Here is a 20,589-nt window from a genome sequence, read left to right as displayed (position 1 = left end):
AATCACAACTTATATCGCATCTCCTACTCATCCTCACTCATCTCTATCTATTGCGCTCTTTCTCAGGCGACAGCAAATGTTTGGAAAAGAATTTGGAGTCGGCTACAATCACAACGCTCGGCAATGGCAGTTCGCCAACAACAACAACCACACTGACGTTGGCCACATCGCCGGCAGCGGGACCAGCAACAAATGGCACAACAACAACAACGAATGGCAATACAAATGGCCAAATACAGAGTCCAGCTAATGGCAGCACGCCTGCACATGCGGCCATCGATGCTGCCGGCAAGGAAATCAACTTTACGTTTCCAATTGACGATCGCGTTTGCACCATCGACGAGCTGGTGCTGCCACCGGCGCCGCCGCCACCGGCCGTCGCCCAAGTGCACCAGCAGCCGAGCATGGGCAGTCTAATGTACAGCGTCTCGCAGTCGCCGAGCAGCAGCAGCAGCTGTGGCACGGCTACGGCGCGTGCTGCAGCAGCGGCTGCCGCAACGGTCATTCCACCGGGCGCACCATCTCCGATGCCGATGCCAGGGCCGATGCCGATGTCGATGCCCGCTGACTCTGTGGTTGTGGTGCTGCCACCACCGCCGCCGCTGCCGCAGCAGCAGACGGGCAGCCTAGCCAGCCTGCGCGAGGTGCAGCAGCAGCTGGTGCATTTGAGCAGCACGCTCGAGCCTCTGGTCAGCGTTAACTGACCCAGGGGCTTGGCAGCAGCAGCCGCAACGGCCCCAACCGCAGCATCAGCGGGTAAGTTAGCCAGCAAGCAGACGTTGAGCACGACAGCAACGTAAGCCACAGGAGAGTTGGCCCCACTCACAGTCCCAGTCGCAGTCGTAGCTGAAGCCAATGGCAGCAACGTTTCGTTCACTGTTGGCTCACGGGTCGTATAATTAATGACACTGCGCACTGAGCATTGTTTTTGGGGTCAAATTGAAGTAATTAGGATTTGGGTTTGCAATTAAGTTCATTAATCACGAAAACTAAGGCAACAACAAACATGAGCTGAGCTTTGACAGAGCCTGGCGAAAATTTATTAAAGAACTAAGCATAAGTTAATAAGGATAAGCAAAAAAGCAGCTATGTAAAATGCATTTCAGTTTGACGGATTGTGTGGAATTTTCAATAACAAAAAAAAAAAAAAAAAACATTCTTCTATACATACTTACTGCCATTTTCCGTACTATGCAAATATTTCAAATATTTGCGAGCGTTTCATTAAGATATTTATATTTTGGTCTTAACATTTTATGTTTTTTTTATTTATATATATTTATATACATATATATAAATGTGTAACTCAGCATCTGTGTGTATATAAAAAATTAAATACATTAAAAAATAAATTAAAACAAAAAAAATTAGGTAAAGGCAGCAGAAACACATTTCACATGTGATAAATTACATTTTGTATATAAAATAAAATTATTACAGCTACATGGAATTTCATAAAGTAGACAAAAAATACTGAAAGTAAATATTATATATTTGGCTAAATAAAAAAGACAGAAAAGACAACAAAAGACAACTTGAGCAGCTGCCATTTTAGGCTAAAAGCAAGAAAGAACGAGAGAAACAAAAATTATTAACTTAGGTCTTAAGCATATAAAGTTAGCACGTAGATAGTTGCATAGATTTTAAACACATATATATTTAAATCACTTAAGAAACTAAACTGAAAGTAATATTTATTGTTAAGCAGACAGATGAAAGAGAAAAAATAACAATCATTCAAATGTTTACAACCCAAACCCAACCAGTAAACCCAAACGATTCCAGTTTATTTGAGGAAAGCGCAGCTAAACAATTGTAAATTTAAGTGCATTTAATTTAACTTTAACGACAGCTAAAATTTCATTTATGTTAAACAAGTTCAAGCACTAAATCCGTAATAAAGTGTGACAGTTTATGGAAAATACTAAAAAAAAAAAAAATACAGAAGCAACTAAATCTTTCATTTATGGCAAAACAATTTGTTGTAGCTACGTGTCGCACTTACCGCAAGCGAAACCCCAACGCAAATCGTTTTTAGAAAAAACCAAATGAAAATAATACGAAAACCAGAAACCAACCAACCAACCAACCAACAGCAGTGGCGGCTGCATCTAACCGATGGGGACAATGCGAATCAGCGCTAAAATTTATTAAATAAAAATGCGGCACTTGCAACGCTTTGCGGTTGCTTGGCCCCACTTGTCTGCCACCCATTGTGGCAGCTAGAATTATGCTTGTAACATGTGCTGCTGCTACTGCTCCTGCTGCTGCTGCTGCTACTGTTGGCTTGCCCCCAAGTGTGTGAGACCACAAGAGCCGCCATTTGAGCTCAACGCAAATGAAAATTGCTTCCCTTTCCGTTTTGCGACACACTTCCGTCGACATTGGATTTTGCTATTGTTGCTGATTGCGAACGGCTTGGGCTTTGATTTACTCCGCACAGATGCATTGATGCTCTCAGCTTTTTATAATACTTAAACGGAGCAGAGTTTAAATCGTTTGCAGCCATTTGTTTTGAGCAGCCATGAATCTAGCAGAGAGCAAGCAGACAACGTCTCGTTCCACTCTGAGCCCTTTTCTATTGCACTTGAGTGGCCGACAAACATTTGAATTTATGCATGAATATTGTAGGAGCAGCAAGTCAATGGTGCTTCGCTTCGTGTTTTGTTGCTGCATTGCAAATGCATTCGAAATTGGTGTGGAGCATCGAGAGTTGGACCGGCCACACTAGTGGACATGCAAATGGAGCATGCGGCTGCAGATCGCTTGAGAGTGCGCATCAATATTGGCACACTTGACACTTGACGAGGTCCGAGAAGCTGAAGCTGCCGGCACTGATTAACATGCACTACTTGATCAAATTGCTGGCCAACTGAATTAAAAACCAAAAACATGCACCGAGAGTCGACATGTGGGAAATATGGGAATTGCGGATGTGCAGCAAAGTATGGCAAACTCAGTTTAAAGCCAAGCATGTATAAAAATCTAAAAATAGCTTACAACATGCACTTACAAGCAATTGATGAAGACGCTGCCAGCTTGTTTCACAGCTGCTCCCATCCAATTGGCTGGCAAAAAGAGACGAAGCCAGCTGTGAGCAGCTGCCAGTTGCTGCACCTTGGCTCTCTATGCATGCCTGTCAAGCACATAAAATCTACTCGAGCTGGCAGCTACTCCAGCTTCTGTTTTCCTCTTACTTTTATCTCTTTTTGTTAGTTTTCGGTGCAACAATTGCGGCTGGATGTGTAAATTTAATCAGGCATGGTACTCAAGTATGCGTTGGCTGCTCGGCTTGAATCTCTTAAATCTAATCAAAGATATGTGTTTTCAGGCAAGGTAAGGCTTGTTTAACTTTGGTGAGATAATATTCGATTGAGTCAATAGCAGCTACATTGACTAAGGAAAAGTTATCACAAATATTAAGTATACGCCTTGGTTGACATTGTAGCCTTTTGTTCTACCTCAAATATTCACTATGAATGACAGCAAATTAAGGCTGAGCTCGTCTGAGCTTAATCTCTGCCTAAAGAGACCTTTTGATTATTATTTGAGGCTTGACTAAATAATATGTACAGCACTTTATCTATGTATGTATATCTCATTTTTCCAACATCTACTCATATAATCTCTTCTTACATACATTGGCTGCCCAATCGATACGACTGATTAATCAAAGTGCAGAGGCAAAGTATATGAGCTTAATTGACAGTTGCCGGTGCTGCTTAGCCAATGTAATATACGCACAGCGAAAGCTTCAAGTATAACACTCAGCTGGTGCCATCAATCAGGCTGTCAGGCAACTATTAACCCTTACATATTGCGGCATGACAAATCGCTTCTGACATGCCCAAAGACTTGACGGACATTGTGGACAGTTGCAGAGTTTCAGCCACAGTTACGTTTACAGTTACAGTTACAGTTACAGTTAAGGCTCCTTAATGCCAGGACACGCATTTGTCAGCACTAATTGTTTTCCAAAGCATTTGTAAAACTTGCCAAGAGCTAAAACAAAAAGCGAACAAAGCTTGTTAGCAGCACAGCTCAGGGAAATGCATGAGAAAACATAAAGCAAAAATGTTCAGAGCACAAAAAAAAAAAAAACAAAAAGGAACATGAAAAAAAATAGAAATCAAGCAGTTAGGCAAAGATTTACATTTGCGCTTCGAACACTGAGCTATGTCATGGCATGATTTTTAGTGGGCCAGTCAGTAGCTGCAGCAGACCTAGCTCAAGTTTCCTGCTCAAACACAAAAATATCAAATCAGAAATCCTTTGTGTGGCCTGTATGTGCAGCATCGCTCGGCAGCAGCAAAGTGTAATGCAAAACTGTGCCACAAATATTGCCGCACTGCACGTTGACAGTTGCCCCAAGGCGCAGCGCAGCAGGCGTCTGCCAGCGTTAGGTGTGAACGGAAAATGAAGGAAAAAAGCGAGCAAAATGCATAGACAGGTGATTGCCTGACGTTGAGATGACCTGCAGATAGAGAGAGAGAAAATAGTCTACATGTAAAGTGTTGAATGAAATGCGATCTGTAATCAGAGCTGAGCTAAATATTGCAGTATAATTTTTATTTTATTCAGAAAATTCACGAGGAAAGATTTTCATGTCACATAAAAATATTGCATAGAAATCTTAATTGATTTCTATGGATATATAATAGCAAAAACAATCGAAATTGAATGCCGAATGATTAGATAGATTCTACTATATATGACACCTTAGGAGATGTTTAAGTATTATAACTTACATAGATATATAAATATATTTGGGAATTGATTAACGACAAATATTTCTTAAATACATGTAATTTCAATTAGACCACTTTATTGTAAAACTTGCTCACTCACTCCACAGTAGCAGCAGCAATTAAAATAATCACTGAAGACGAAGCAGAACTTATTAAAATAATCACTGAAGACGAAGCAGAACTTACAACTTGAGACGTTCGTTGAATCATGTACTAAATGAAGAACTACTCGCTTCCCATTGCAATTTAACAATGCCCTTATTGAACATTTGCCCAGCTTTAATAGGCGAGCACAGAGACAGAGATCAGCGATGATAGGGTGAACGAGCAGTGGGAGCGCGTCCAGAGTGCGTCTAAAGGGCAAGAAGTGCATAAGAAAAACGATATATTTGCTCCAACCAATCTCCTAAAAATTAAAAATGACTTATTAACTATGAAAGTATTTAATTATTTATTTCTTTTTTCAGACCGCCTACTACGAGCCACAATTATTCAAACAAACAATTGAACAACGAAATAAAAGAAATTTATTTTTTTAATTTACTTTATTTTCCATCATTCCCCACACATTTTCATTTACATAGAAACCATATACAACATCTAACTGCCTCACAGGTTTTGCCTCAAAAAATGTAGGCCTGCGTGCCTGAGCCAATTGTCAGGCCAAGAGCTAACAGGCGTGACTTTAAAGGGGATTGTCAATTGCCCTGAGAGATAACTCAAATTGCTAGCTTTAAGGCCTAACCGTTTACTAATAGTTATAAAGGGACACACACACACGCACACACACAAACAAATGCAGTTTTTGGCTAAATGAGCTGCCTATTTTGTTGGTAAATTGTCAGCAATATATATATAAGTCCGGATATCTTTCGCACCTAAAATAGACCCCTGGGTGTCGTCGAAAACTTTTCAAAATGCATAAATTTCTTCTTTTTTATGAGTGGGGCAAGTTTTAGCGGCGGTTTTCGGCTCTCGGTTTTTGGTTTTTGGGCTTTGGGGTTTTTTGGCAAACCAATTGCCTGGCGACTGCAACGGCAAAGTTTCAATCATATTTGGCCAACACGTACAACATAATTATTACCTAAGCGCCGGACTAATTTTGATGGCGGCTATGAAAAGTTTTCGGGCAACTTTCAACGATTGGGCTGCCATAATCACGGCGCTAAAGACAAAGCATAAATCTATGCGAATTAGGTGGCTTGCACTGCCACCGGGCACACGGCCACACGGGCCACACGGGCCACCGGGCACACTGTCGCAGGCATAAATATACAATATGAGGCCATATATATCTGGCGAGTCATACGCCACACAGACATGCCCACTTTTCCTGCAGCTGCTTAACGCCCCGGCACAAACAGCATCATCAGCCTGGAGCATCATTTCCCGCGTTTCCCGCTGCGGCCGGTTTCAGATTTATGATGAGAGAAAGTCGCGCGCGTGTGTGACTCCATTAAATGTGTTAATAGGATAATGTCGTCGAGGAAAGAACGTAAAAAAAAGCCATATAAAAAATATGCCTTGCGTATACAAATATATACATATATGTATATGTGTGTATAAGAAACGCTCCCCGCGGTTAAAATGTAAATTTAAAAAGAAGAAAGAAAAAAACACAAGCCAACTAAGTGAGTCTAAGCGCAGCTACTCAAAACTTGGCATACATTGGAAAAATAAAACTCTTAGCAGATTTTTTCAGCAAACTTGTTTTTACATTATTTGTTTGGTGTTAAACCAAAATATTAAATAATGTAAAAACAATAATAAAATATGAATATATATATTTTATTATTGTTTTTACAGTACTTAATTTATTTATATGTCAATAAATAAATTTTATAAGATTAATAAGAATAAATGAAATAATAAAACATGCATTATTAAACATAAACGAATGAAAATAAAATATATAGAGTAGCTAATTTAAAATTAATTTTAAAAAACTTAATATAAGTTTTTCAAAGTCTCAAATAAAATTTTACGGCCTTATTTTAAACTATTTTTTGTAGAACTGTAAACAAAGTTTAAACAAATTATTTATTTTCAATGGGATCATAATAAAAATAATAAAAAAATAATAATAAAACGAGCATACGAACAACAAAAAATAAAAAAAATTGAGTGTGGTATAACTTTCTCAAATAGTCTGAAATAAAATTTAACAGTTATACTTTACTGTAATTTAAGTTACTATATAGAACTTCAAACAAAACTAAAAATATTTTTCTCATTTTCCATGTGTTCAGAGTATACAAAATTTAAATAACTATATAAAATAATAGAAATATATAATTTATTTTTTTTTGGGGGCTTCGAATAAAAGATTGTTTCATATTGCAGTGTATTTATTCGGCTTCAAGTTCAACCGTGTTTTTGGCCTGGCATGAAAAATGAGGGCAGACACCGTTACCGATATACATATAAGAACTTGTTCAGTCGTACGCAAAGCTAAGCACTATCATTCAGGCGAGAGCGAAACAGAGAGAGAGCCAAAGCCAGAGGGTAACCTGAAACACGTGCTGACAGCCAAACAAAGTAAGGACTTCATGTTCCATACACAAATGTATATATATATACATTTTATGCATGCGTACATTACAATGGGCATGGCAGAGCTTAAGCACGCAGCTCTGTGTATTGAACATGTCATTGGCGAAATTGTGCCAAAACTCTACCGCAAATACACTGGAGCAGGTGAGCAGCTCGGCAGCGGTAGAGGGGAAGGCCGGGTGGCAGTTGTACCCTTATTGGTTTGGTTATTGGTCAACGCAGTTAGGTGACACACCTTGCAGCTATTGTTATGTGCATCAGCCATTTTGACAATATTTTGTGTGAGGGCAACGGCAACGGCAACGACAACAGCAGCGGCATGGCTTGCAGTACTTGCCACCTCCTGCTTTTGCCCCTGCTCCTGCTCCTGCCCACTGCCCATTGCATACTATGGCTATACATCAATTTAACAAGCAAGCATGCACATGGGAAATTAGCTGGCAATAACGGTATTTTTGGGATGCAGCGACAAAACTGTGCTTACAACATATGCCACACACAGACAGAGAGAGAAAGAGAGTGAGAGAAAGAAGGCAGAGTATGAGGCACTGCAATAACAACAGCTTTGTGCTCTGCTCTCCACAAAATTGTTGCACATAGTATTACGAGGCGGTCCTTTGCCTTTGTAAGCACCAAAAATGTAGCTCCTTTTGGCCAAATTTATGCAAGCCAAAAAATGTATCAAGTGCATGAAATACGAGCTGCTGACAATATGTGCCATCCGGGTCAGCTATAAATTTGATAAAGAGTCAACGGAGACGCAGAGACAAATGTTTGACATAATAGTCAACAAAAGCAAGTTGGTGATGGCAGTACAAAAAAAAAAAAAAAAAAAAAAAAAAAAAAAAAAAAAAAAAAAAAAAAAAAAAAAAAAAAAAAACAAATGCAGACATTCTCTAAAAGTTAGAGAAAATAAGACACAAAATACTCGAGTACAATTTTTATTAATTAATTGTAAATATTTAATGTACACCAAATTGTTTATATGTATTTTTAATGATATAGGGTTTTTAAATTCTACAAAATTCATTGAGCATATTTTAGACAAACTTGTGGTTAAGGAATAATGGAAAGTTTTGTTAATCACAAACAATAAGAGACCAAAAATATAATTATTATTTTACCTTTTATATACAAATAATTTGTTGTGTAATTTGGTTACATTCATTTTTATTAATGAATATCTTCATTTTCCATCGAGACACAACTTCCACTTTATTTGTTTATGTAGCTCAACATGGCTAATTTTACAAGCGAGCACATGAGCAAATTATAATCGTTGATTGTAATTTTGTCCGTTAGAGCAAGACAAATTGCCGAGCTGTCCATGCACACTCTGCTGAACTAACACGCATATATCACCGAATATTCTACTTCTCTGAATAAGCATATAAGTTATTGAAGTATAAGCTAGGAGCAATGCTAAGAGTAACTGATGAAATAGCAGAGAATAAGCTCATGTCATGTCTTTCCCCAGCTTCCCGAATAAAGTTAAGGGCAGAAGCAGACTCCTCTCAGGCTCAGGCTCGGTACTATAAATGTATTGAGATGGAACCTAACTCGTTAAAATAAACTTTTACTCGATAATAACGGAACCTGATCGCTTGATCAGGGGTGCATTCTTATAGTAAATCAAAATTATGAATTAGTTAAATTCTAAGTATAAACTATGTAACATGAATACATATGTATACCTTTTTTAAGAATAATATAAATAAATAAAAGTCAACACCAGATTATATCAAATGAATAACCTTTAAAAATCCTTTGCCACTCTGGTGTTATATATCGCGTAGATATACCAGCGAATTGCCAACGCTTACACCTGTTACCATTTTATAATTGACTTAAATTGAGGGCTCGCTGTGGTGTTTTCTGGCTGGTGTGCCCGCCCACTGTCCATTTGCTTGTGGCATTGCAATTGAATTCGATTTCAGTATTTGCAGCTCAAAGTCAGCTCATCAACAGTGGCCACAGACGCTGCCGCTGTCCCTGCCGCTGTCCCTGCTGCTGCTGTCCCTGCCGCTGTCTCTGCTGCTGCAGCAATTGGCGCTGCACGCATCAATGCAAATGTCAAAGCAATCATTGCATGACCATGACGCCTGCGGTGTGGGCGTATGGGGCGTGGCATGGCTCTGGCTCTGGCTCTGGCTCAAACACCATTTGCAGTCGAGTGACAGCAGGCCCGCTTGCCGAGGCCATAACAGTAAACACCTGACGAGCGGACACACACACTAATACACTTGTCCATATTTCTATGAAAGTATTTGTTTACCCATGAGTGTGTGTGTGTGTGTGTGTACTAGATATATAGTGAGATTTGTTCACCCACGATTAGTTGACGTTGGCGCACACAGTTTCCGCGCCATTTGCTGTCACTTCGCCAGTTTGCACATCGTCAGCCACGACGCTGACGTCGTCTGCTTCGTCCCGCTGCCTGCCTCACGTTGCCCGCCTGCCAGAGTTCGCTCATGCAGCACTTGAGAATTCTTGGCTGCTGCTGCTTTTTTTTCGCCTTGCCAGGAGGTCTGGCTGTTTCCTTCAACTAATGGCAACTGGAAATGGAAGCGACTGCGACAACGTTGATTGCCGTTTGTTGGTGTTGCCTGAACCCTCCACAAATGTTGCCGTAACAAACGATACCCATTAAAAATATACACAAGCATGGGGTGAATGACAATTGTAGTGGCAAGGTTAAAAGAGTTACTAAAACTGTAGAGTATATATGTATAAATGTGTATATTCAATAGAAAAGCATTTAATATATTTATTTAAAATAATATTTTAACACATTTGTAATGGATAAGGGTACGTATTTGAGATTTTAGTCATACAAATATTAATCTATTAAAATTATTGGAAAATTAACAGCTTTCAATTTTCTTATTTATTTGAATTACCTTTAACTTTTTTTTAGTTATCAATATATGAAGACAGCATTTTTAAGTTAAGAAATTGTTAAGACAAAGCTATTAGAAATAACTTTGTATTTTTTATCCCAAGCCAATTGACATTGAGCTATTCGATGATTTTTGACTTACAGTCTATTAAATATCCCACTGAGACATAACCTTCTTGTTGTGTAAGCTCTTTAAAAATCCTATTGAATTTGTGAAGACAAACTTCACTGATCTAGCAGGTCAGTGGACTGTAATACCTAGCCAGTCTCACCCAATTTAGAATATTTACTCGCCGTAAATATCACACCTACAAGATCTCATCTCACCTCATGTTACTCACATTTATACACCTAATGCCCTGCCATAGTTAGTCTCCATCTACAGGGTATCGCCTAGCTGCGCATACCTCTTTTACTTGTTGCAGTTGTTGTTGTTGTGGTTGCTGCTGCTGTCGCTGTTGACATTTGCGTTGGCGCCAATGTTGCCAATTTTTGTCGTTTCTTCTTCTTCTTCTTTTTATTTTGTGTTGTTTGCCCTTCGCCTTCAATGAGACAAGAAAAATTTGATGTTGTTTTTGGTTTCGCTGCAATTTTACGTGCTGTTGGCCCTGGATAATCGTAATGCTATAGACAAAGCTGATGTTCAATTTGTCCAACTGGCCCATAAATTTATAGCTACCAGCGCGTACGTGCCATTCATCAATATAGGCCTGCTCTTTAAGCTGGCTTCATTTCCAGCCAAAAGCCGCCTATGCCTGGTGTACTTGAATGGATTCGTTGGCTGGCATTAGCGCCTGCAGTGGGTGCAGCGCCAATTCAACCAACGACAATGGCACTTGGCGGCAGTTTGAGGATGTGGCAATCTCATTGATTGCTCAGCACAATTTGGCTTTAGCTTTTGTCTTGTAACAGGCAATTGAATTGCGCCAAATTAGCTGCAACTGGCTCAAAAGAGCGAATGTATGGGTGTGTGTGTGTGTGGATGTGTGTGTGTGTATGTGTTTCAATCTAATTTGTGCAACTGCTTTCAGTTTTCAAATTCCAATTCAATATAGTTGCCACAGTTGAAGCCAGATATAAGCAGCATAGATAGCAATGATTCGTGCTTGGTTATCGCGGAAATTCTGGAGTAACTTATTGTTGATTCGAGTCTATGATGAAAGCTTAGATTAACTTAGTAAAGGAATTTCTTATACAAATCTTTTTTAAATTCAATTTGTGAAGCCTCTCTGTGGCTACTTATTATTCATATACAAGCTACAAGCTTAGATGAGTATTCAGACTTCAGTTGTGGGCAGAGGCAGTACATTTTGGATACCTAGAACTAGACTGTTTCCAGGAATGGTAGGTACCTAACCTAACCGTAACCTGAGTCGTGAGGACTATAACTTAATATATTTGATCTCATTTAGCATAAATTAAATAAATAAAATAAAGTAATGAAAATAATTCCCGAAAAATTCCTGAGTATACAATTTAATAAATTTAATAAAATTAAATAAATAATATATGTATAAATATATGTAGATTTGCCTTAAAGCCACATTGCTCTTCATATTCAAACTTAAAGCCAAGAGCAGTAAGTTGAATTATCATAGCTATAAACTGCATACTTGCTGCAGTATTCAGTTCTTTGCTAACTGCATATGATTCATTAATTAATTGCATTTTGGAGGAATTCACTAAAGAAAGACCCGAATTAAATTCAGTTACAGTGCTTTGCTAGCTAGCTAGCTAAACTTTAATATTTCAGCAGTTAAAAGCTCAGCAGCTCTGCAGCTCAATAACTACTCAAGTCTCAAATGAAATGTTGGCTAAAGGATTGCCACTTTGTGGCTTAAAGGAATAGCGAATGAGAGCTTGGCAGACGCTGAGAGGCGCCAATGCGTGCAAGTAATTGAAGTTTGCTTTGTTGTTGCTCAAGCCTTGTGGTTGTCATTGTAGCGCGAAGTCGTGCCTAGTGAGTGGGAGCATGTGCACATGTGCATATACATATATGTGTATACATATGTATATATGCAATAAATTACCATAGACAGCTTGTGTGCTGGCCAAAAGCACTTAGAGTGCGGCCTTGATTGATCTGTAAACTTGATGAATCTCGAGTGCATCTATTGTAGACGCCCTCGCATATATATCGAGTCTAGGGCTCATACTAGTTATTGATACTTACAACACTTATAAATCAGGCACTCGCCACATCGTTCAAGCATTGCATCAGCCATGAGGGGGCACGATAATATCTGCGCCTCACTTTAGTTCAATTATGTGCCAACTAAAGCATTTAAATGGGCATTCGGACACGCCCCATCGCCAGCCCCCGGCCGAAGCACACAGCGTGCAAAATGTAAGTGCTAAAGTTTTGCTATTATTAAGAGCCTCATTGTCGGTTTTGTTGGACCCGAGCGACCAAACACTGCTCAGTGCCCCAGCCCAACACACATGCTAATGTTACGTGCCGCACTACAACCGCACAACAGGGCGGAATATGTACATATATATTAGACAGAACTTTGTTCATATTTTCTTCTCTTTCTTTTTTTAGTGTCAGAGCATAATAATTACGTTCATTGACTTTGCTAAGTAGCCAACTTTATGTTAATGTGATTTAGTTGAGAGAGGACGAGCGAGTCTCTGTGCCCAGAGTCTGGCATATTTTTACATACATTATTCAATGCACTGAAGACATCGACTCAAGTGTGTCTGCACATTTATGAAACACGCTTGAATTATTTAGAATATTTAAGAGAGGACACTTTGAATTCCCTTTATGCGGCCAGCTTGGGGCTGTCCAATTAAAATACTTTACAACATATTCGTTGCCTATGAAATATTGTCGCAACATCTTGGAAACTTTGCAGACTTTATGCTCGAGTGGGCAAACTTAAAAGTTCAATGATACTTACGAAAAGCCTCATGTGGATATGAGCTGTTTCTATAAATTGAATGTATTTTTTTTTTTTTTTTATATATATGTGTATATATGCTAACATTATTTCCAATATTTATATTTAAATTAACAAACAAAATACAAATCTCTCCGTACTATATCAATTATTAAAACATGCATTAAAAATGAATAAATAAAAAATAAATAAAATAATTTTAATATTTGTAAAATCCTTGTTACTTAACATAAATAGAAATATTAAAATTATTTTATTTAGTTCTTATTTCTTTACTTATTTTTATCTATCCCAAAAAGTTATTGCTTTTTAGCCACTTATATAAAAATATATCGTCTGCTCAACAAATTTGGCTAAAAAACAATTTTTTTATATACTATTTTTTTATTCTGCTTACTATTATATTCTCGATAGTCTTTTAAATGTCATTAAATAGTTCTACTAAATTCTTACAAATATTTTCTGTCACTCGCTAACAATTTAATTAGCTCACATTACGCCACAAGCCCGTACGTATACGTAATAAAAATTCGCATGCGTCATGCTCCTTGCCACAAGACGGGCGAAATATAATGAAATGCGACGCAATCGAAGCTGAAGGCTGAACACTGTTGCACGCACGCCCTATTGATTTTGTTAAGTTAGCTATTTTAGCATTGCTAATACGCCATGTAGTGCGCGTATTATTTAATGGCCGACACATCGATTTCCTCCACTCTGGGCAATGTCAATATCAAAGGCACAGTCAAGCCCCAGCCCCAACGAAGCCTTACGACCGCAACGCCAGCGCATTGTTTAGATTGCCAGAAATATGCAGCAAAGCGAGCTAATTGAATTTGCAGCACGGCACTGCGAATGCCAGGTATAAATGACGGATTGCCGCTGGCCGCTAATTGAAAACGACGCGAACAACGCAACGCGGCGTAGTTCAAAATTTGACAAACAACACAAATAGGCGAGCGCGATAGCACACATTTTTCTGTGGATTGCATAACGAAAGAATCGAAACAAAACAAATAATTGCGGCAAAATGGTTGTTAACTTCAAGGTGTTTAAAAAATGTGCGCCGAACAACATGATCACGCTCTATATGAATAGGCGTGAGTTTGTGGATTCGGTGACACAGGTGGAACCAATCGGTAGGTGGCCATCGGATTATGGTGGATTATTATGAAACACACGCGAACATCAATTAAAATATTTATTTTATTTGACTACTCAGACACAATATTTGTTTATTCGAGTTTTGTGTAACATAGAATTTATTCAGTGTTTCTATTTATGGAAATATTATTTATATAAGTAACGAAATATTGCACAGTAATAACAAACTAAGCCAGATATACAAAAAAGTTTATGTGTAAAGAAATATTATATAATTGTGAAAAAAATATTTGAAACTAATAACAAATATATATATAATCATTTTATTTTAACCGCTCGAAAAAAAAAAAAAAACATAAAATATAATTGCAAAGGAATTTAAGAATTAAACTAAATATGTTAATTTCAAAATATATAAAAATTTAAATTTAAATTGAATGCTAAGGGAAATAAAAATAAAAAGATATTTTAGTAAGTTGTTTTTAATTTTTTATTATTTAAAATATAAAATTCCAAATATATTTTATATTTTATATTTATAAAATTTCAAATATATTTTATATTTTAAATAATAAAAAATTAAAAACAACTCATTTTCTTAACATATAATTTTAATTTTTTGTTTGATTTCGTTTATTCATATAACAAATTTATTTCTTAATATAAACAATTAACTACTTATTTTTTTTTTTTTTTTTAAATTTTAAAACAGCTTAATTGAACTGATTTTTTTTTTTTTTTTTTTTTACCTTCTGAGCTCCTTTATATACAGATAGTAAGACAATAAAGCCCTTTATATTTTCCAATATATTCATGGATTTTATAGCACAGTACTTAATTATCATCCAGCAGACTAACAAAACTAAGCTTAAATAAAAATCTAAATTTAATCCGTATGTATTTCAGATAGAGTTAACGATTTTACCTAAACATACGTGCAAGACATAATCAGTTGATCTGGTTGGGCTTTAATTAAATTACGTTCTAATTTATGCAATGGTGCAGGTGGGAGGGGAGGGGGACAGTTGTGGCAGCCACAAAGCTGCTTATTAGATACGTGTTAATTGTGCAGCCGTGGAATATTTGGCCGAAACACGTGTCGTGGCGTGGCCGTGATTGTGGGCGTATTTCCGGTCTGGTCTAGTCCAATTAATTTCGCATGTCCATTTGCAGATGGCATCATTGTGCTGGACGATGAGTACGTGCGACAGAATCGCAAGATCTTCGTTCAGCTCGTCTGCAACTTTCGCTATGGACGCGAGGATGACGAAATGATTGGATTGCGTTTCCAGAAGGAGCTGACGCTCGTCTCGCAGCAGGTGTACCCGCAGCAGAAGCAGGACATCCAGCTGACCAAGATGCAGGAGCGCCTGCTCAAGAAGCTCGGCTCCAATGCCATTCCCTTTGTCATGCAAATGCCCACCAGCTCACCCGCCTCGGTGGTGCTGCAACAGAAGGCCAGTGACGAGAGCCAGCCCTGTGGTGTGCAGTATTTCGTGAAGATCTTTACGGGCGAAAACGACTGCGATCGTTCGCATCGTCGCAGCACCATAAATTTGGGAATACGCAAGGTGCAGTATGCACCCACCAAGCAGGGCTTGCAGCCGTGCACAGTGGTGCGCAAGGACTTCCTGCTGTCGCCCGGAGAGCTGGAGCTGGAGGTGACCCTGGACAAGCAGCTCTACCATCACGGCGAGAAGATATCGGTGAACATTTGCGTACGCAATAACTCGAACAAGGTTGTGAAGAAGATCAAGGCCATGGTGCAGCAGGGCGTCGATGTGGTGCTCTTCCAGAATGGGCAATTCCGCAACACGATTGCGTTCATGGAGACGAGCGAGGGTTGCCCACTGAATCCGGGCTCCAGCCTGCAGAAGGTCATGTATCTGGTGCCCACGCTGGTGGCCAACTGCGATCGCGCTGGCATTGCCGTCGAGGGCGACATCAAACGCAAGGACACCGCACTGGCCTCCACCACACTGTAAGTTTTGGTAGACCCAAAGGTCCGGCAAGCAGTTCAACTCTAACTTTGGCATTTACAGCATTGCCAGTCAGGATGCTCGCGATGCCTTCGGCATCATTGTTTCCTATGCGGTCAAGGTGAAGCTCTTCCTGGGCGCTCTGGGCGGCGAGCTATGCGCCGAGCTGCCCTTCATACTCATGCATCCCAAGGTAGTTATTACCAAACACCAAACAAGAAACCAATCGATAACATACTCTTCCTCTCTTTCTCTGTCTCTCTTCCACATACAGCCCAGCCGCAAGGCTCAGTTGGAAGCTGAAGGCTCCGTTGAGGCCTAAGCAAAGGAATACAAATGCAGCTACCTCCGCCTAAAACGAATACAAAGTGCATATATTTATATAGCAAAATAAAAACTTAATCAAACTGTTATATGGTATTATTAACAAACAAAACTAAACAAAGCTGATGTTGCTGAAATGTTCTGAAGTCTGCAGTCGTCGTTACTTTTCGTAAACTAACAAATCTATTTGCAATATATGTGTGTATGTGTATTATAAACGCTATAAATACAACTTATATTTTATTGTATCAATCAATTTAAATCAATAAAAAAAAAATTGCCTGATAAAAAGAGTTTGGAATAGCTGAAGAAAGTTGTTTTCGACAATTCGAACGTTTTTCCTTATCTAACATAATTTGTTAACATTGCAAATATCACTATTTTTAAACAACAACTATTTATTTACTTAGTCACTTAGCTACGCACACGCCCACTTAATTTATGTTGACAAAATTTGAAGCCGTTATAATATACATATTTCTTCGCACCTCCAGTTTACTTCGACTGCTACCGGCTGATAAAAGCAGCTGCTAGTGCGAATACGGTTCTCGGGTCTAACTATTTTTAAGTTACACCTCGTTTAATCAAGTCAAGATAAGCCCAAGTCGAGTGGCACACAGAGGCAGAGGCGAGTGACTAATGCATTCCAGGTCTACATAGCTCAATGTAGTTTACCTGCTGCTGTAATTAAAATTTCTATTGGCATATAGAACTGCCAATTGCTATTGAATTTGCGTTAAGTGCCAGCCGCATCGATGCATTGGTTTACTTTAATTTGGCTGATGTTGCGAGGCAGAGAATAATTGAAATACACGTAGCCGCAAAAGTAAACATTGCGATTAGCATATAGCATATAGCATATTGATTTTGGCAGCCTGGCCAATATGTTGCATTATAAACAAAAGGGCATATTAATTCCATATGCAGCAGTTCCAGTTGCAGTTGCAGTTGCAGCTCCACTTGCATTTGCTTGCCAAAATGCACTTGAATAAATGCATAATCTCCAGCAATTCTCATGTTGAGCTACCGACCCATGTGGCATCTGTGGTGGAATTATACATAATCCATTCAAGCGGTGCATCTATTTGCTTCTGTGTATGTGTGTGTGTGTGTGGTTAAGTGTTTGCCGTAATAATGCGTTTTGTAGCTAGCCTTCGCAACTCAGTTATAATTGCAATAAGGATAGTGTAATGATGCATAGTTGAGATTCGAAATCGAATGGCGTAGATTCATGACTATAACAATATTGATAAATATGCTGTGAAGATGAGTCAGACATTTATAGTAAGTTAGTGCAGTTAACTAATTTTGAGTATAACAGCTATTAGTCATAGCACTTGTCAAGCGTATCAGTTTGCGTATAACATTTGAGCTTCTATGTCCAGCTGCTAGAAATGAAAACTGATTAAGTAAAACTGTTATGGTATTGAGATATTTTCGGTTGTAAGGTGGCCTTTTTGCCCACCTTACATGTTGAATTATAGTTGTTGAGTTTATATGATATTTGTAGCAAGTAAGTTAATGAATTGAATTTAAGTGAATTATAGTCGTTAAGTTTATATTATATTTGTAGCGATAAAGTTAATGAATTGAATCGAATTGAATTGAATTGAATTGTATTTGGTTGATCTTTATAGTTGTTGAATTTGTATTATGCTCGTAGCGATTAAGTTGGATTGGATTGATTTTTGTAGCCATTAAGTTAATATCTTATAGTTGTTGTATATTTTTGGTAGATAGTAAGTTAGATAGTAAGCAGACTAAGCGTTAGTTTGTAAGATAATTAAGTAGATACAGGTGCCATAGCTATTAACTCTAGACAGTAAGCAAAATTCAAATTAGTGGGCGGGCACGCGATCAGCAATGCAACCGTGCGGCTTGAAAGCTCGCGGTGGTGGATTGCATTGCTGGTCGCGTGGTGAAATCTGGAGAGCGGGAGGAGAAGCTTGAAAGCTGCACGCAGATTTCAGTAAGTTTTTAGCTCTCGGTTTGATCAGTCGGAGAAGAGAAAAGATAAAAGGAAACAAGTAAGAAAGCTCTAGTCGAGACTGCTCGACTACGAGATCCCCTGAACCCTTCGAGCAACTGATATTTCAATAATAATTCGCACATACACACGCACACATACACACACACGCATACAAACAAACACACGCACACACACACACACACGCATATACAGGCGATTGCGCTTGGGTTGCGCTACAGTGCGCTACAGTGTAGGTATATTATGAGAACTTATTTGTGGAATAATTTAATTTCTAGACGTACGATCGTAATGAAACTTTCAGAACGTAATCATGATGTATAAATGTATGTGTATACCGAAGCTCAAGTCTCTAGTATTTGATATACGACTTTTACAAAGATTAGGGTGAGGGGGTGGATATAGGGGCGGGGGTAAATTTTAACAAAAACCGAAATTGTATAAAATACGTCTTAATATATATTTAAAATTCGGACACTCTAGCCATAATGATGTAGGAGATATAATTATTTAAGTGATCTTCGATAAGGTTTTTTATCGATAAAAAAATATCGGAATGAGTTATCGTTTTTTGGTGATAAACTCGATATGCGCGCGATATATACGGACATTTTAAAAAAAAGTTTAGGTCTCTAGCTCTTATATCTTCTGAGATCGACGCGTTCATACATACGGACAGACGGACGGACGGACGGACGGACAGACAGACAGACGGACAGGGCCAAATCGACTCAGCTCGTCGTGCTGATCAAGGTCAAGGTCGTGCTGACGAGGTCAAACCCCGTTCGCCAGAAGGTTAAAACTCTGGCATGCAAAAATCGCGTGGTCTGGAGTGAACGCCGGCGACAACGCTGGGCGTTCCTCGATCCGCGGTCTACCAATCGTAGTAGCCCCACTAATACCCCGCAATACGCCTTTGCAACCCCGACCCCAGTAATCTAGAGTGCGCTTGATCGCGCCACTCGATCGAACGTGTAGGCGTGGTCGGCGAGTTCAGGGTGAGTGGCCGTTTGATACATAATAACTCCCCCACCCTCTCCTATTTCTCTAACCACGTAAAGTCCCGTAGCTACTTACAAATTTCTTGTGAGTTATGGCCCTGGGCAGACTGAGACTCTGACCCCGGCTGGAAAATAATGTAACCTTACACGGTATAACAATTGGTAGCCAACACAATTACTAAGAATGAATGCTTTGCAGATTATTATTTGATAATGTATAACAGTTGATTAACATTATCATTGTTAAGTAGAAAAGTTTGTTATAGATATTAACAATAGAACAGCTGCTAAGCATTCCAATGGTCAAGTATAACAATTGTCGATTATAACTGCATTGTAATCTACACAAATGATTGAGTAGAACAGTTTTAGGCATTACATTTGATATGTATAACAGCTTTCGGGTATGATAAATTTTGTATATTCTAATTTATTACATTAGAAAAACAGTTGCTAGGTTCGGCTCGTATAACAGCTGCTATATAAACAGTTGCTAAATATAACAGTTGTTGATTATATAGCTTGTGAATAAAGGAAATCATTCCAGGAGCTATTTCTTGTTCATTTAATTTGTGTGAACAACATTTCATATCTCTGAAATGGGATTACTGTTTGCTTAAATAACTACAGACTTCATAAAGAATCCAATTTATATTAAAATTTTCTCACACAAATTCGATCATAAAACTCTGTTAATTTCCATTAAATCCGCTTTGTCTGAGCACATTGCCATTTGTTGCCAGTTAACTATGAGTAGGCTTTAAGGCTCCCGCCAGACTCTAATCGTGCGATCGATAAGCATGGTAACCCTGAAATCCTATCAGACTTGTTTAGTTTCATTGAGTGCATGGCACATACATCTGGCCCACCGCGACTATGCGACTATAGACTAATAAATTTCGAGGGGGCCATTAAAAGTGAGTAATAAAATAAAAATGTATATATACATATGTATATGTATGCTATGTGAAAGAGATTATGGTTAAACTGCGATTATAGCATACGAAGAGAGTGAGAGAGAGTGAGAGAGAGAGAGAGAGGGAGAGAGAGGTCTAGCTGCGATTAAACAATGATAGACAAGTTAACAA

The 20,589-nt window shown here is 38.6% G+C and overlaps 2 protein-coding genes and 1 long non-coding RNA gene across 3 annotated transcripts in view; all 3 read left to right on the top strand.

The window, feature by feature from the left end:
• Positions 1 to 1,519, top strand: part of rdo (leucine-rich repeat domain-containing protein reduced ocelli) — a 74,197-nt gene extending 72,678 nt beyond the window's left edge. The window contains exon 15 of the mRNA XM_089257137.1: positions 67 to 1,519. Within this exon, the coding sequence (XP_089113263.1) occupies positions 67 to 704 (638 nt within the window). The 3' untranslated portion in view covers positions 705 to 1,519. The remainder of the gene's footprint in view (positions 1 to 66) is intronic.
• Positions 1 to 8,185, top strand: part of LOC149091824 (uncharacterized) — a 151,611-nt gene extending 143,426 nt beyond the window's left edge. Inside the window, exon 2 of the long non-coding RNA XR_016196378.1 lies at positions 8,115 to 8,185. This is a non-coding gene — a long non-coding RNA (uncharacterized LOC149091824). The remainder of the gene's footprint in view (positions 1 to 8,114) is intronic.
• A 5,801-nt stretch (positions 8,186 to 13,986) lies between these two features.
• On the top strand, positions 13,987 to 16,516 carry Arr1 (arrestin 1). The gene is made up of 4 exons (XM_030389303.2): positions 13,987 to 14,245; positions 15,384 to 16,191; positions 16,253 to 16,382; positions 16,464 to 16,516. The coding sequence occupies exons 1-4, from the start codon at positions 14,137 to 14,139 to the stop codon at positions 16,509 to 16,511; spliced, it is 1,095 nt and encodes a 364-aa protein (XP_030245163.1). The 5' UTR covers positions 13,987 to 14,136; the 3' UTR covers positions 16,512 to 16,516.
• The last annotated feature ends 4,073 nt before the right edge of the window (positions 16,517 to 20,589 follow it).

The sequence above is a fragment of the Drosophila navojoa genome, chromosome 3 (assembly GCF_054131105.1).
Source record: "Drosophila navojoa isolate 15081-1374.11 chromosome 3, UAZ_NAV_1.0, whole genome shotgun sequence".
NCBI lineage: Eukaryota > Metazoa > Arthropoda > Insecta > Diptera > Drosophilidae > Drosophila > Drosophila navojoa.
The sequence above is the reverse complement of the archived record's forward strand: the minus strand, read 5'-3'. Positions and strand labels throughout refer to the sequence as shown.

Excerpts from the sequence above, each read along its gene's own strand:
- Arr1 (XM_030389303.2), top strand. The coding sequence starts at position 14,137 with ATGGTTGTTAACTTCAAGGTGTTTAAAAAATGTGCGCCGAACAACATG. Across the intron at positions 16,192-16,252 it reads GCACTGGCCTCCACCACACT|CATTGCCAGTCAGGATGCTC; the intron begins GTAAGTTTTGGT and ends TGGCATTTACAG. Across the intron at positions 16,383-16,463 it reads TCATACTCATGCATCCCAAG|CCCAGCCGCAAGGCTCAGTT; the intron begins GTAGTTATTACC and ends TTCCACATACAG.